This window comes from Manihot esculenta, chromosome 2 (assembly GCF_001659605.2).
Source record: "Manihot esculenta cultivar AM560-2 chromosome 2, M.esculenta_v8, whole genome shotgun sequence".
NCBI classification, from domain to species: Eukaryota; Viridiplantae; Streptophyta; class Magnoliopsida; order Malpighiales; family Euphorbiaceae; genus Manihot; species Manihot esculenta.
The window spans coordinates 947,873-964,132 of NC_035162.2; the positions used below are offsets into that span (position 1 = coordinate 947,873).

General features: G+C 35.4%; 2 protein-coding genes and 1 pseudogene across 4 annotated transcripts; all 3 read right to left on the reverse strand.

The window, feature by feature from the left end:
• Positions 1–810: 810 nt before the first annotated feature.
• Positions 811–4,192, reverse strand: LOC110609602 (F-box protein SKIP8). Of its 3 annotated transcripts, none has more exons than XM_021749299.2 (3): positions 3,459–4,192; positions 2,644–2,822; positions 811–1,578 (listed from the first exon to the last, which is right to left on the reverse strand). In XM_021749299.2, exons 1-3 carry the CDS (start codon positions 3,906–3,908, stop codon positions 1,320–1,322), a joined length of 888 nt encoding a protein of 295 aa, XP_021604991.2. In that variant the 5' UTR covers positions 3,909–4,192; the 3' UTR covers positions 811–1,319. The 3 variants fall into 3 exon arrangements, with proteins under 3 accessions (XP_021604991.2, XP_021604990.2, XP_021604994.1); XM_021749298.2 differs by having other exon boundaries at positions 2,644–2,840; positions 3,459–4,190; XM_021749302.2 differs by having other exon boundaries at positions 1,373–1,559; positions 2,644–2,840; positions 3,459–4,191.
• Positions 4,193–7,765: 3,573 nt separating this feature from the next.
• LOC110609896 (SUN domain-containing protein 5) lies at positions 7,766–11,359 on the reverse strand. Its single transcript, XM_021749729.2, has 4 exons — positions 10,957–11,359; positions 9,060–10,411; positions 8,893–8,978; positions 7,766–8,257 (listed from the first exon to the last, which is right to left on the reverse strand). The coding sequence occupies exons 1-4, from the start codon at positions 11,168–11,170 to the stop codon at positions 8,023–8,025; spliced, it is 1,887 nt and encodes a 628-aa protein (XP_021605421.2). The 5' UTR covers positions 11,171–11,359; the 3' UTR covers positions 7,766–8,022.
• Positions 11,360–13,117: 1,758 nt separating this feature from the next.
• The window catches only part of LOC122723133, a 14,381-nt pseudogene continuing 11,238 nt past the window's right edge, over positions 13,118–16,260 (reverse strand).

Here is a 16,260-nt window from a genome sequence, read left to right on the forward strand (position 1 = left end):
GCTAAGTTAAAATTTATAAAAGAAAAAGGAGAGAAATCTGAATTTGACCTTTCACACATTAAAAAAGAGAAAGTAAAACAAAAATATTAATTAATCAGCTGTCCAATTAATCACGTAGTTCTGAAAATTCGGTCAAAGTAATAGAAAATGTCATGTTTATTTTTATTATGTATATTTACCTCACTTTCTTAATTACTTTTTACTAACTTGATATTACCGAACCTACAAGAAGATTATAAACATCTAACCGATAAAAAACTCTTTAACATGTAATTTCAAGTAAAACCTAGTAATGAGAGTTGTTAGAGTTACATCAATCATTATAAGGGGCTGATGCGTTTTTGGGTTTGAGAGCAGGCTGATTGCCATTCTCTTCCTCTCATTCCTTCTCTGTCTCACTAACGTGTGTAAACTACAGTCTACAACTACAAGGAAATAAATAGATACAGGCCACAGTAACTAGTTCAAAGCTGCAAAGACAATCATGAATCTTTGGTTCCACAGGTGGCTTTTTTTCATTTTTTATTTTTCTGAACAGCAGCATATAATCATATCATTATCATGGAGGTAGATTTTTAACAAATGTAGAACAAGCAGATTGTATTACAATTGAGAAATAGAAAATGGTTGCACGCTGCATTGACCTTTGGAACCTCACGTCCGTCATCAACCATTGCTATCTAAATGATCACCTGACATTTATAATTCCTACATTGACAATTTCAATTACTAGCTTAGAGAGGTCGGATCCACTGGTTAGAAACAACAAATTTAATATTCTTTTAACATGCAGCTGAAGACTTTCAATCATAGGAAACGGGGAAAGAAGAATGATTTAATGCGGAAGCACAAAAGAAATACAAGGATTCAATGAAGTTCAAGCATGACCACCTCATCCATTCATCTCTCTGGCTGTACTGCAAGTCTTTTGATGTTAACAGCGTATCCATTTCATCACCAAACATTGAAGTTTGACTTCCATTCGATTTCTAATCTTCTGTCCCTTGCTTCATCGAGTAATAGCTATACTTTTTAACAGTTTGCATTTTCTATTTATATATATCAGAGACTGGAAATGAATTTACCAAAAAATTACAAACTAAAAAATAAACAGAAAGGATAAGAAAGAAATTCACAAAGAGAGAGACACGGAGAGACGGCTTTCTACCCAACAGCAACCAAAACTGAGGTTGGAAATATTTAATAGGATTTTCGCTGAAGAAACTCAGAGAGTAAATTCAAGAACTTTTTTCCTGAAAAATACCACCATTTTGCAACTGGATTTAATCACTGGTATCAACTCATCATTATCTCGTTTTTTATGCATGCACAATCTGTTGGTCGACATCTCCGTCAATAAGCATCACTGAGTTGTGATGGTGCACCATATACCACCGACCATTATGGAACTCAAAGACATTAGATACAATAAATGGCCCAGCGTCCATGTGAACATAGGTTTTCATGGTAACCCAAGCCATGTCAGTCAGTACCCGAGCACGTACATCCCTAACCTGAAAGTCTAGCCCTTGCTCCCAATCAAATGCAAGCTGCCAACTCTGCATTACAGCATTATACCTGCATGAGCAAAACATGTCTAATTCCAGTTGTCTTAATCAAACATTAAAAGCAAAAACTATCAACTGAGGCACAACACGGTAGATATCAATTTCAGAATCCTGAAATCCCAATTAAGCTGAAAATTGCAGGTAAAAATCAGTATCTAACTATCCTTAGCAAAGACCATACCTCTTCGGAATAACACTTTCTCGTCTGAAACAGATTATCATGAGTAGGAGAAAATTAGAAAAAAAGAAAGAAGGGGGAAAAATTTTTGAAAGAAGGAAAGAATAAGCTGAAGCAAAGCTGTTTCCCACAATAAACAGGCCCGAGCTTTTCCAATGCCCTTCCTCTTCTAGTAATACTGTTCAAAGTCATTACTCCATACCAAACTTGTTAATTCACTTTAGATTCCTTTATGCCTTCTTATTATAAAATATCTTTGCAATGAATAAGGAAAGCATGAATCACGATAGGTGAGCAGACAACTTCATTTCTAATATACTTCTACACATCCAGGGGACAATTACAATTATAAACATATTAAAGATGCTTACTCTTCTCAACTCAAGAGGAGGACACATGATGGTAAAAACTCAATCACGCCTCACTCCATATTGATAGTCCACATGAAAAAACTAAAAAGGTTGCACAAAAAGACTTTAGTAAAGAGTTAGCAGTTAGCTGCAGCAAAATCATTTCTAATTCATAGACCATATTAATCAGTAACAACTCACTTTCCCATTCATAAACATCCTTCTCCTCGGCTCCTTAAATGGGTTAACTTGTATACAATTTTTGACACAGTAAACATTAAAATTCTCACTTCTGACAATGTGAATGCAATATAAATTAACAATGTCTACAGGAGTTTTCAATAATTATTTTTCGTCCAATAACTGCATCACACACACACATGTGGCATTAACAATCAAGTCATTCAACAATTCCCATCATAAACTATGTCCAAAAAGTCTAAACTTAAAAAGAAGCAAAAATCAAGAAATTACTAGAGAATTTTTTTATCACCGCAACAAAACATGTAATTTGCATTAAATATTTAGCACATGTATAATCACATACCCTGAGAAGAGTTCCCCAGATGCATGAATGCACTTCACATAATCCGCATTAAGCCAAAAACGATGCATTGCAGGAAGAGACCTTTCTTTGATGATGTTATAAAATTCTGTATTGGCATTCACAATGGCTCTTGTAGCCGCATAGTAAGCCTTCCACCCGTTAACAGGTGTCACAGTATCCTGTTCCAATGTAAAATCCTAAGACAAAAAAGTAAAAAAGTAAAAAAGAAATTATGCACCTATGGAAAGCCACAGCACTAAAAGTAAATAGCAACTACTCATCAACAGGTACACGGACAAAGGACAAAAAATTTTATAATTTTAAAACCCTAATTTGTAACTTAAAGAGCTCGTTAAGATAAAGAAAATCACATATTCAGACACCAGAAACATAAGGAAAATGAAAATGCCGGCAGAGGCAGAGCTCATAGAATTCTAGGAAGAAAAAGAAACAAAAAGCCCCAAAATATCTACAAAAACAGTAAAAATTTAGTGTCCTCTGAAGGAAAAAATCAGCTATGATCCTAGATACTTCTGCAACCTACATAAGGAGATTCCAAATTAAACAATACGTATTACCAATATTAGCCCCTTTCAAGCGCATTCTCTAATTCCCAGACTTGCTCACATTACCCTCCCCCCTTCCGCCGGCACAAAATTTGGAAAGAAATAAAAACCGAGAAGAAAGAAGAACAATTAATTACATATACATACTTTTTTTCCGCGATCACAGTTAACACCAAAATTCAACAGCAACCAACATATAACCCTTAGACCCACCATATATACACATATAAGGCAAACATATTGATATACCTTGTGATAAAGGGCTTTCCAGGCATTATCGTCATTAGCAGCCTTTCGCATTAACGAATTAGTCATAGACAATCTGCAGAGACTAAGGTAATCCAAATAACTCAGTGCATGTGTCGTAATCTCAGGCACCAACTGCTCCATCATAGACGCCCCTGTTTGCCTTTCCACCGCCTTGCCAGATACCATTGCCACCATACCCGCAGAACCACCGTTGAGATGCCCAGTAATAGAAGAATCTGAATTCTTTATGGAGCCGTTACAAGAACAGCAACAATTACAGGTATTAGAAGACTTGGATGACTTGGCATGAGAAGAAGAGGGATGTGATTTGGGGGATTTCAATCGGATGGTGAGGAAGGCGAGTATGAGAGAGAGGATAGTAAGAGAGGAGGCTAAGAGGAAAGGCTGAGAAGAGAAAACGAGAGTGAGAGTCGAGGTAGTAATCTCCATTCATAAGACATTAAAGCTACGCAGAAGAACACGAAACCCTAATTGGAATCTCGTGTTTGGCTTTTCCTCTTTTTTTTTTTTTCAGAAGTTCAATGTTTTTTAATTTAATTTGGTTTCAGGAACCCTAGTGGACATTGGGCAATGGTGGAGAGGAAGAGTCGAATTTTGGTTGCAGGTTGGAGAGAAAGACAGCGAGGGAGGGAGAGAGAGATGGTGGGGCTTGTAACTCGTGAGTCGTAACTGACTGGAGAAGCAGCCCGAACGTGTGCCCGTCCGTCTCTGTGTCTTCCTAAAATATTCAGAAATTAAATTAACCAAAATGCTGTCGTTTCACGTTAACTTTTCTAAATTAAAAAATTACTAGTTTAATTCTTTTATTATTCTATTTGATCCATAATTTTTTATTCACTCAAATTTTTTTATACAAAAAAATAATTTTTTATTTAATTTTTAATTAAATTTATTTTAAAGATATAAATTTTATTAAATATTAAAAAAAATTAAAATTAAAAATAAAATAATATAATATTATAATAATTAATTTATAGATTCAAGAGATAAATAAAAATTATGGCACCAAAAGGATAATGATTTTTGAAAAAAAGATATTCCTTTGGCCGAGATTCAAATAATTGTGCCGCTGTCTTCTTTCTCTGCTCTGCTGATAAAACTCCAATATCCCTTCCACTGCAGTGTCCCCTTAGACTCGGATTTAATATTGATATTACTGAAAATTAAAAGATTATTATTCTTTTTAATTCAAAATTGAAAATCGGGGACTCGAATATGAAATATCAAATTAAATCTATAAATATAATTTACTTTTATGAGAAATTTTATTATTTGCTGTTAGAGATATTTTGCTATAAGAAGTTTATTTTGATAAGTTTTTTTTTATGGAGTGAAGTTAAAAGAGTTTTATAAGGTAAATAATATACTTATTTTTAAGTATGAATAAATATTAACTTTATAATACTTATTTTTTTATAAAAAAATATATTGCAGTTGAAAATTTTAAAAAATGAAAAAAAATGAGAATTTTTTGTAAATGATTGTTAAAAATAAATTTTTATTTTTTAATTTTAATTTTTAATAAAATTTAATGTTTATTTTTCTCTTATTTTTTTTATAAAAATAATATCATATTCTGAAATATGTTTATTAAGTTTAAATTCCAGCTGCTTTTATATTTATTTTGTTACTGCATATTTTATATAAATTTAATTTATAATTTGTATTCAAGATTTTATATTTTTATCTACTTTTAAATATTTACTTTCTATTTTTGAATATTTTATTTTAATTTTAAATATCTATTTTTATTCTAAATTGAACCCATTATTATAATTGTTTCTAAGTTCTCTATTTTTACTTCAATAATAATATCAAGACTCCTTTTGATTTTTCAACATAATATTAAAGTTTAAGGAGTATGTTTCAATACTTCTGTGGTTGTTTTTAAAATTTTTTATTTTTTTTTATTTTCATATACTTTCTAATATAAAAAGTTAATTTTTTCATCTATTTTTAAATATTTAGTTATTTTAAAGAGTTTGTCTTTTATCTCCTTTTAAAATTTTAGAAAGTTTAAAAAGTTGATTTTTCTTTTATCTATTTTTAAAATGGAGAAGTTTCTGTTATTTATTTACTTTCGAAGTTTTAAAAAATTTGAAAAATTGATTTTTTTATCTTTTTGTCTTTGAAATTTGTGAAAAGACGTACATGTTAAATTGATATTTAAAACGTTACGTCTTTAAATTGATTTTTTTCGGTTAAAAGGTCAGAACCCCGGGGCTCTAAGTGCTACTGTAGAAACTAGTAAGAGTTGAGGCTGTGGCTCCAAAGGTGGGTCTTTCAGGATTTTTACACTATTCGGAAAATATGGTGCCTTCTTGGCTTACCAGTTTGCACAGTAATTGGCCTCTCTATAAGTATGAAAGTACTTAGAAGTGCCTCTCTTACATGCCCGACAGACCAGAGGAACCTATCAATTTCTCCTTGACAAATTCCTAAAAAGGCTTAACTGCTGGGAATCATCAAAGCTATCATTAGCAGGAAGAGTAACGTTAGCACAGTCTGTGTTCGCTTCTCTTCCCCCTTATACTATGCAGTCAGTCTACCTGCCTATCTCTATTTGTGATGATTTTGACAAATTTTGTAGAGGTTTTATTTGGAGCAATACAAAGAATAGAAGAAAGGTAAATTTGGTTCCATGGAGTCTAAGTCACCCTACCCAAAAAGAGTGGTGGTCTTGGTTTCAGGAGTGCTAGGATTATTAACTTGGCCTTCGTGATGAAATTAACATGGGTGTTGTTTGCAATCTAAATGATTTTTGGGTTGAGGTTGTACGCTCCAAATACAAACTCACTGAATTCTTTACCAACCCATGTCAAGGCCAAGAATGTTTCGAACCTTTGGCGAGGTATTACTAAGGTCTGGGATAAGTTTAGGGAGGGAGTCATTTGGTCTTTATGTAATGGTAATAAAATCAAATTCTGAGAAGGTGAGTGGATTCAAAATGGAGTTAAGCTCTCGGCGCTGAGTACCCGAAGGACACCAAGTGAGTTTAAAGGGCAAGTTGTGGTGGACTTCGTTGGACAAGACAGTGCATGGCGTTGATCCCTTTTCAGTGACTGGCTTCCTGCCTCTGTGATGCTTCAAATTGCAAGCACTCCATCACCCTTGGACATATGATTGAAGACAGGTTAGTTAGGAAATATTCTAGTTCAGGTATTTTTAATTTAAATCTGTATTTCTTGCAGAGGTGGATGCAGCAAACAGCAACAGGCAGTGGATAAGAATATGGAAATGGCCAGCCCGCAACGGATTAGATGTTCCTTTGGCTAGCTCAACACAGTAGGCTGTTAACCAATGTGGAAAGAGCCCGACGACATATCAATGACACAGCTTCAGTCTTGAAAGAGCGAGTCCACAAATAAGCTCTGCTGATCTGACCTGTTGAAATTGTTGGCCAATTCCCCATGGCTAATGAGAAAGAGCAGGCAGAACCCGTCCAAATTAATTTTTCATCACACGATAGCTGCAGCTTTATATCAACACCGGGCTGATAGAAAGTGCCAACTCGATTCATGGAAAAATAATAAAGATGTTCCAGTTTGATAAAATGGAAAGGCTGCATCATCCCACTGTGGCTAGAAGAAATCCTACCACTTTTCTACGGATCTGGATCTTCTCCTTCTTTGTTGTTGCATTTACAACTTCTTTAATAAATTATATCATTGTGATAGTGAAATCTGATATGGTAAAGTCAGGCACAAGTGATCATAATCTTAGTTACAGTGATCTTGGTCACCATGGTTAACACGAAATTGATGAATATCAATATTATATTTTCTGTTATAAACACTATTTATTTCACATGTTTAATTGATTCCTGCAGAGTCGAGGCTTCTTGGAAGAAGAAGAAGAATTTACAGCAATGGATCATGATAATCGTTGGTTTAGTTATTTCAATGTTTATGGGTTCTTTTAGCTTAAACTATACTATACTCCATTTTAGCTTATTTTGATAGGGCGCCATGTGGGTGTTTATACATTAGTCCATATGGTTACAATTTTTTTTTTTTTTTAAAAAAGAAAAATATGACAGCAATAATAATTTTGGCTACCGTCCAGTTTCAATTTGACATAAACGAGCCTAACTCAAAACTGAAATAAAAATAGATCAATTTGATTTGATTAAAATCGGTCTTAAATTGCATGAAACCAAAACTGGGACCAAGGAATTCTGCTGCTTGATCCCAATTCTCTTGAACTATTGAACAGTTCCTTTTTTTTTGTTTTGTTTTCATTTGGATTTCTCTTTAAAGAAAAAAGCGGGGGGTAGGGAAGATTCAAGCAAAAGATAAAAATAACATATCAACATTTTCTAAAGTAGAATGAAAGCTACAAAAATAGAGGCCAAGGCCAGATATGAATGAAAAATCTGATTTTTTCTAGAGCTACAAAGATAGCTAGAAAGCAGGTTAACGAGTGCTAGTCTGTTTACAAGCATCGTAAACCCAAACTCAACATATCGGCATATAGTATCCGACTTAGATTCTCCAAAAAATGTTGAAACGAAATTCTCAAGTTACAGAGAGAAGGGAAGGGACTAGCTAGAGAGGAGAGTGATGAATATTGTCATTGTGCTACTAATAAGTATCATAACCCAACCTCTACTTGTTCGGCGTACCTTATCCGACTCAGAAGATCCTAAAAACTTCATTACTCTTGCTGAAACTAGCTTGATAGTTGCAAAGCAAATGAAGAAAAGACTCACTGCTAATACAGCAAGCTCCTTGCTCTCTAGATTTGCTTGATCATTTACAACCTTTTCAACATCTAATCTGCAGTAAGAAAGAAGCGAAGGCGAAGGAAAATGGAAAACTTGTCAGCCAATGAAATGAAAAAGAAAAATGTAAAATCTCAATGTGATGAGAGGAGAATTTCACAAAATACATATCATGTACATTGCATAGATTTTGGTTTACAAGCAAATCAAGGATTGTCATTAAGCATGGACCAGCTACAAGCAAAAGCAGTCAAGTTATTGCAAGAAGGCTTGATTGGCCAATTCTTCTTTTCAAATTAGTAAATATTCATTATGGTGCACAAACATCAGGAAAACTCATCCTTCACCTCTTACACATAATTTCCTAGCGTTCATTCTAAATCTTTCATAAGCTATTAGTTTGAGAATTGAACAGATATATAAATTTGCAATATCTCATAGACCCCCTTTTATTCAGACAGGAATTGATGCTAGCCAGAGTTACTCTGTTGCCTTCAGTTCAGAAAGAGCATACAAAATCATATCTGTTAACAATCCTCCAACTTTTGATACCTTCAGGTTAAAGTTGAGATAATGATCTGTTTAGATAAATGTAATGCTATAAATAACACAGAGAGGGATTGAATTAATAAAATTCTCTCTAACTAAGTTGTAGCAAACATGTGATCTGTTATGATGAGTGAAAATAACCTCAACATGATATTTTCTCGGACCAACGCATCCATACGAGATGTGACAGTAGCTTTCCATGACTCAAGGGCCAAAAGTCCTTTATCCTGATAATGGAGAAGAGGATTGAAGGGTTAGACAATCATATATCATTCCTTCTCTTCCAAAAATATAAAAGTTGAAAGTACCATATTTTCCTTCCATTCCTTAAGATCATTAATTTCTTCTTTGCTCTTGTCCAAAAGAAATGAAATTCTGGATAGCTCTTTCTCAAGGTCAGGTAAAATTTCTCCTTGTCTCCTATTCATTTCTTTGATAAACTCCTCCAGCACAGATAAGTTCAACTCAAGTGACCTCACCTTCTGCAGCAAGATCTTTAGAACAGCGTCACCAGGCATTCTGCTTATTGGCTGTTGTCTAACTTCAGGGATAGGATCAGGAATCTTGCTTATAGTCACAGTATCCTTCATTGTAGTTGCATGGAGCTGTTGAGAATCGTCTATTTTTTCTGACCCTGTAGTAGCACTATCAGCCCCATTTTGAACTTTTCCATTTCTTTTCTCATCAGTGGGGCCCAACTCTGGCCTCAATGGTGGTGTTGCAGTTGCATCAGGTTTAGGCAATTTATTGGGACTAGTTTCTCCTGAAGACACAAAGAGATCTTCAAGCATACGCTCAATAGCGTCTACTCCATACACCTCAACAACACTCAATGTGCAGTAAAATTCTGATCCATAATGACTAATTACGTCCAACTTCAAGTACCTCACCCATTTGGGTTCAGGCAGCTTGAAGCTCTGACTTTGCTTGACATTAGCAGCAACAAAGTTTCCCAACTGAGTCCATGTTTCAGTTGGATAATTTAAACTTCCAGACAAGTTAAAATCCTTGAAATTAGAAGAATAATGCTCAGAGTTTCCAATTTTGACAACATCAACCAATGTCTCCTCTGAAAGCTCAATAACAACAAACGTCCCTCCCACAGAACAAGGATTTCTTAGGTACTTATCTTGATCTTTCCCCAGTATATTATCTGCTCCTTTTGCTTCCTTATTATGTGCCACAACCTTTGCCCCCTTCATAGCAGAGGCAAAGTTGTACTCTTTTCCATCAGGTTCAAGCCGGTGAGTGATGTTAACAAGCTGACTGCTCACCTGTTGGCCTTTCTCTTGCCTTGTTATGTTACGAAACTCGTCCAAATTGAGATAAGTGGAATGGTGAGTTCTCCCACCAGGTAGCTCCTTTGATTTACCTGGCTCCCATCCATCCAGTCTTTCTGCTTTACACACTAAAGATCTGTAACCTATGAAACTCCATATTATTTCTTCTATCCTATTAGTCTCTGAAATTGAGTACTTCTGATTTTCAATGTTAATATGAACCGTGGAATTGTCACAGCTGGAAGACAGATTAAGCTCTAGCAGCACTCCATTTGTATTATTATAGCTTCTCTCTGCAATGTGTGAAACTGTTTCATTGCAAACCTTATGTTTAAATACATCAGGACCAGATATGCTTCTGTTAACAAGAGTCAAATTCCCTGAAAAAATAAAACATATAACCCTTTTAATTCCAATATGCATAAGATAAATGAAACAATTTGATTCAACAATCACATAAGATTGATGCTTGTACCTTCAGCTCCTTAAAAGATAACCTAAAATAATGTGAAAAAAGATATAATTGGTAATTGAAGTAATGTAGCCTTTCATGATTTTTAAAAGGCATCATTACATGAGGGGAAGAATATCAATAAGCATCCTTTCAATCAAATCCCATGCAATTTCACCATTTGGTTCACCTAGTGATGGAACAAATAATTGTCCAAATATAATCAGTGCTTAATTCAGCTGCTAAACTGCAGCGAAATTAATGGCTTCTTCTTATTTCCTTTTTTTATCTTTTTTATTGAGAACATTTTCATTTCCTCGAGCTTTTTGGGCAACCAAAACAGAGATCTATAGCAAGAAGAAGAAATGGGGTTTGCTAGAAAACCCAAAACAAGAAAATAGGTAATAGACAGGAAACAAAAACTACAGTCTACATGATAGATTGAACAGTAGATCAAGGGATAGAAAATCAGACCTTCATTCTCGTGGCTAAGGCCAAGTCTACTGTAGAACAACAAGACAAGGCACCAAAGCAAGAGAATCAAGGACAAAGATAGCTCATAGAAGCTTCTCCTGTTATTCTTGTTATTGTTAGTGTTGTTCTTGCTGCTAGCATCGATGTTTCTGTTTTTGATGTTTTGGCATCTAATAGCGTTTAGTATTAAGGAGCCACTTCGAGGCTTCTTCATGTCTCCTCGGGGCTGAAAAAAGAAAAAGATATTAGTTTCTGTTTGTGATCTTTTTCTTTTTGGGTGGCTGTCGCTGTTTCTTCCTCAAAGATGGGAGCAAGACAATGGCTGTTTGTGAGTCTCTGGTTATTTCCCCTTTTTTTTTAATTTTTTTTTCTTTTATTTTTTTTATTTTTTATTTTTTAGGTGTGAGAGAGAAACACAAATATCGAATACATGGCCTTTTGGAGTTGCATGTTTTCATCTACTGTGTGGCTTATTTACTCCTGCCGTTGCGGAAACTACTTCGTACCGTTTGAAGCGCGCTTAATTCGGGTCCATCTTATGTACCATAATGTCCTTCAACTAAGCTGCTCTTAACGGACACATTTAGGGGCATTTTTGGAATATAACTCTATTGTTTTACTCTCCGTTCTAAATGCTCCGATTGGTTGATTATGGTACCGTTCGGTTTCAGTTTTGAGATGATTTTGTTAAGAATTAAAATTAGGATTAAATTTTTAATTTTTTAATTTTTAAAATTATATTTAAAATTAAATTTTAGTATGATTTCAATATAAAATTTTGGTATGATTTCAATTTTTATTTTAATTTTAATTTCAGTTAAAATCTTAACTTTTACAAATTAAAATTATAATATTTTTATATTTATTTTAAATAGTAAATAATTAATATTAAAATAATATTAATATATGCGGTCACAAATTTAACTTTTAAAATAAATGTATTTGAATCAATTTAAGAGATCTCATATTTTAAAATATTTCTTTATTCATTTTATTTATGAAATTTTTTATTAAAATTTTAGTTATATTCATATTAAAATATTAAAAAATATTTTAAAATTTTTTTTAAATATAAAATAAAATTAAATAGAATTATAATATTCAAATTATATATTATTATAGTATAAAAAAATTAATAATAAATTTAAAATAATAAAAAAAATATAGATAAAAATTATAGGACAAAAAGAGTATATTATTTTATATATATAGTTATTAATTATATATTTTTAACAAAAAAAATACATGTATAATTAATATATAAAAATATATTATAGTATTAATATGTGATTCACTAATATAATATGATTAAAAACTATAATATGTGAGATTTATGAAATATTTGATGTCAAGCTGCAAGACAAGTATATAACAGGCCAACCGAAAATTATTCATGTTTTATAAAAAGTTTTTCAGACATTTGATGCTCAGACTATCACGTAATCAAGAGCATTGGCCTCATCTCATAAAGAGAATTACAGGCATGTGTCACTGCTCTTACAATGACTATCGGAAGTCTAAAACTTTTTGCAATGATGAAAATAATTAAAATTTCGCCAGGCTGGTCAGAGCAAGCAAAAATGGTAAAAAACTCGTCAGGTTGAAAATGCTTGAAAGCTCAATACGGCTGAAAAGGGCTAAGAAACTCGTTAGGACTGGAAAAATGTATAGATAAGATTGGAAACCCGTCAAGATTGTAAAAAGTCAGGAAAATCGTCAGGGCTGTAAAAACCAATAAGCTCGTCAAGATTAAAAATACCCAGAAGCTCGATAGGGCTGGAAAAGACCAAAGAGCTCGTTAGAGTTGGAAAAATGCGCAGAAGCACAAATAAGGCTGAAAAATGCCCAGAATCCCGATAAGGTTGGAAAAAGGCCAAGAAACTCATAAGGGCTAGAAGATGCCCAGATGATCTCCAGGGTTGGTTGGTGCTAGAGAGAGTCCAGAAACTCGTCAAAATATTACTACATCACTCGGATCAATTTTTGCCAGATAAGATCTTGGACCTGGATGGTTGGCAAAGCAAATAAGAAAAAAGCCAAGACATTGAGCGTTTAGCCAGAACAAACAAGTAACATGCCCCAAATCATGAAAACAATTGTCACCTTCGAATTTAAAGAATTGAAGACCAGCGAAAAACCTCTAATGTTACATAAAACTCGCCTAAAGTAAGCGGTGAGCTCTCACTATAAGATAGAGCCATATGACAAAAATCTGGTAAACCTATACACAATCTCATTCATAGAAAAGAAGACACAAAGCACTTCGGGTTGGCTTTAGGACAAGTCAACTTCAGGCCGGATAGACTCGCCCTCTTAATTTCAGGGCGAGTCTCCATAAGAAAGTTACCGTTAAACAGTTATAATCCAATAAATCTCCCTTTACACCTGCGATTACGGAATTTTCAACCAATTAACTGGTGAAGATCCCCTTACCAATGAGCTGATCACATCATTACCGGATTATTATGAAATATCATATTTATCTCTATTTTCTTACGATATAAAAAAGAGATGGTCACAGAGATAAAATTACACTATTCTCCCACATAAATACTTTCAAATTCTTCATCCACTATCTTTTTCAGTTTACTGACTTGAGCGTCAAAGTGGATGTCATGGACACCCACTATCTCACTTTCTTTATAATGTAGGATTAGCTATGTAATACCCGGCGAGACCCCGGCATCGAACTTCCTACTTTCCGGCGGAATCTCCGTTGGAATCTGGGATTCAAGGATGTCAGAGCCTTCCATAAGGGTAAAACAGAAGTTTTTCAAAATGTTTTTACATATTTTAATGTTTGTGATTAAGAAAATTGAGTTTTAAAAAGGAAAAGACTAAGGAGGCAATTGCCAGGTTCGGCCGCCGAAAGTTGCATAGTTTTGTTGCCCCCGAATCCCCACTTCGGCTGCCGAAGGTGGTGGAGGTTTGCATGCAGCTTTGGCCACCGAAGGAGAGTCGGCTGGCCACCTATAAAAGCCTCGTTGACCGGAAATGGAAGGTGTTTGAGCTCTCTTTTTGGTCAGAGGTAGGTTTTGTCCTCCCTTGGTTATTTTCATCTTGTTCTTTCAAATCTTGCAAGCTTTAATGAGTTTTAACTTGGTTTTTGAAGTTTTGAGCAAAAGAAGGCAAAGTTGAAAGACTTTGAGAATTTGGATCTTTTTCCTCCACATCTTCGAGAAAGAACCATCGATCCTCTCGTTCTTCAAGAGGTAAGCATGGATCCTCACCTCCCCTTATGTTTTAAGCATGTTTTAAAGGGTTTAAGAGAGTTTTATGGCATGTTTAGAATGGATCTAGAAGTTTGAGTATATGTTGACCATATGCTATATGTGTTGCTTTGATGTTGTTTGTGGGGTTTAAACAAGGTTTTAGACCCCTATATGCATGGAAAAGGGTATATGCACGTTTTAGAGAAGTGGTATGTATGTTTTGGGTGTTTTTATAGGCTTTGGAGGCTGGGAAACTGAGTTTGAAACAGGTTTTGCCTATCTGGGAAACCCAGGTTCGGCCTCCGAAGCAATGTTCAGCCTCCGAAGCATTGTTCGGCTGCCGAACCCCTTGAGGAGGCTGTTTCGGCTGCCTAAACTCGCCCCCGAAAGTTTGGACTTTCGGCTCTAGAGGGAGTTTCGGCCGCCGAACATGCCGCCGAAGGTGGGTGACTTTCGGCTCTGGAGGTCTTTCAGCCCCCGAACCTTGCCCCCGAAAGTTTGGACTTTCGGATCTGGAAAGGACTTTCGGCCACCGAAAGTGCCTGAGTTTCAGCTCTGGAGGGACTTTCGGCCGCCGAACCTGTTGCCGAAAGTGCCTTTCCAGCCTTCCTTTGCCCTTTTTGCCATGCATGTTTATTATGTTTTAGGGGATTTTTGGGGAGATGTTTATAGCTATGTTAGAGTATGTTTGGTCCTCATTTGAGTCTACCTGTGTAGGTGCGGACCCGAGGAACCAGGGTGGCCCACAGAGTTAGTTGTTCAGAGGTGATTCAGCAGTTGCTAGAGGTGAGTGGAACTGAACTATGTTTTTAAATTAATGAAAGCTTTTAGCATGATTCATGCATCATAAATGCCATGTTATATTAGGGTGTATTGCATTGCATTAGTGTAACGACCCGGAAATCCGACCCGTTACCGGCGCTAGGATCCAGATCGGCTTAAGGCCGCCGGGACCCGTAGCAAGCCTACATACCTCCTGTAAACCTGTGGAATCCCATACATAACAACATATACATGATCTGTAAAAATTTTTCTTTTCTCTTATCCAAGCAAAACCTGTGCATGCACAAAATCATACATAAACCCCACACTGAAGTCCTCATCAAATACTCCAATGGGGTATCATCATCATACAAATCAGCTTGGATAATCATGGTCATTAATATCATTACTCATTAAACACTCTGTACATAATAGGGATTCACACACCTCTAGGTCAAGCACTACTAAAGTCCTCAATACATCATCAATTCATTCATTACATTACATGGTCATAAATATTCATTACATCATGTTCATGTCCACTACTATCTATTACAACGTACATGACTTAACTTCACTCTAGCCAACTTCCTGATCTATCCTGTACCTGCAACTCTGGGGATAAAGGGAGTGGGGTGAGCTACTAGAGCCCAGTGAGCAGAATAATAAAACATCGATTTAAATCATGCTTTCATGTATGCGCCATAACACAAACATTTCACAACAAGGATGAACTTGTCACCATTTAGCCCCTATCTTTCTTACTTATACATGCCGGGGGCGTAGAGCCGTAGCAGGCACACCCGGACTTCCATAATATGTCATAGTGCCAGGGGCGTAGAGCCGTAGCAGGCACACCTGGACTCACATAGGCTATCATGACATACAAGGGCTAATGGGTCATTCAACATTCATCCACATCAACAACAAAGTATGCAATGCAACATATTCGTGAATTCTAATGCAAACAACCTAACATATCTCATGGCATTCATGATGCGTGAATCATGCTAAAATATTTCATTAATTTGCTTTAAAACTTAAAGTTTATTCCACTCACCTCTGGCTAGCTCTGAAGAGACTCTGAAGCAGCTGGCTCACTGCTGGGGGTCTCGGTTCCTCGGGTCCGAACCTACACAGGTGGACTCAAATGAGGGACCAAACATACATGAATATGACTCTAAAATACTCCCCAAAAAACCCCCTAAAACATCCTGAAACATCACATGAAAACATGCAAGAAATGGCTGAACAGGGCACTTTCGGCGGCAGGTTCGGCGGCCGAAAGTCCTCTGCAGCCGAAAGTCATGCAGGTTCGGCGGCACTTTCG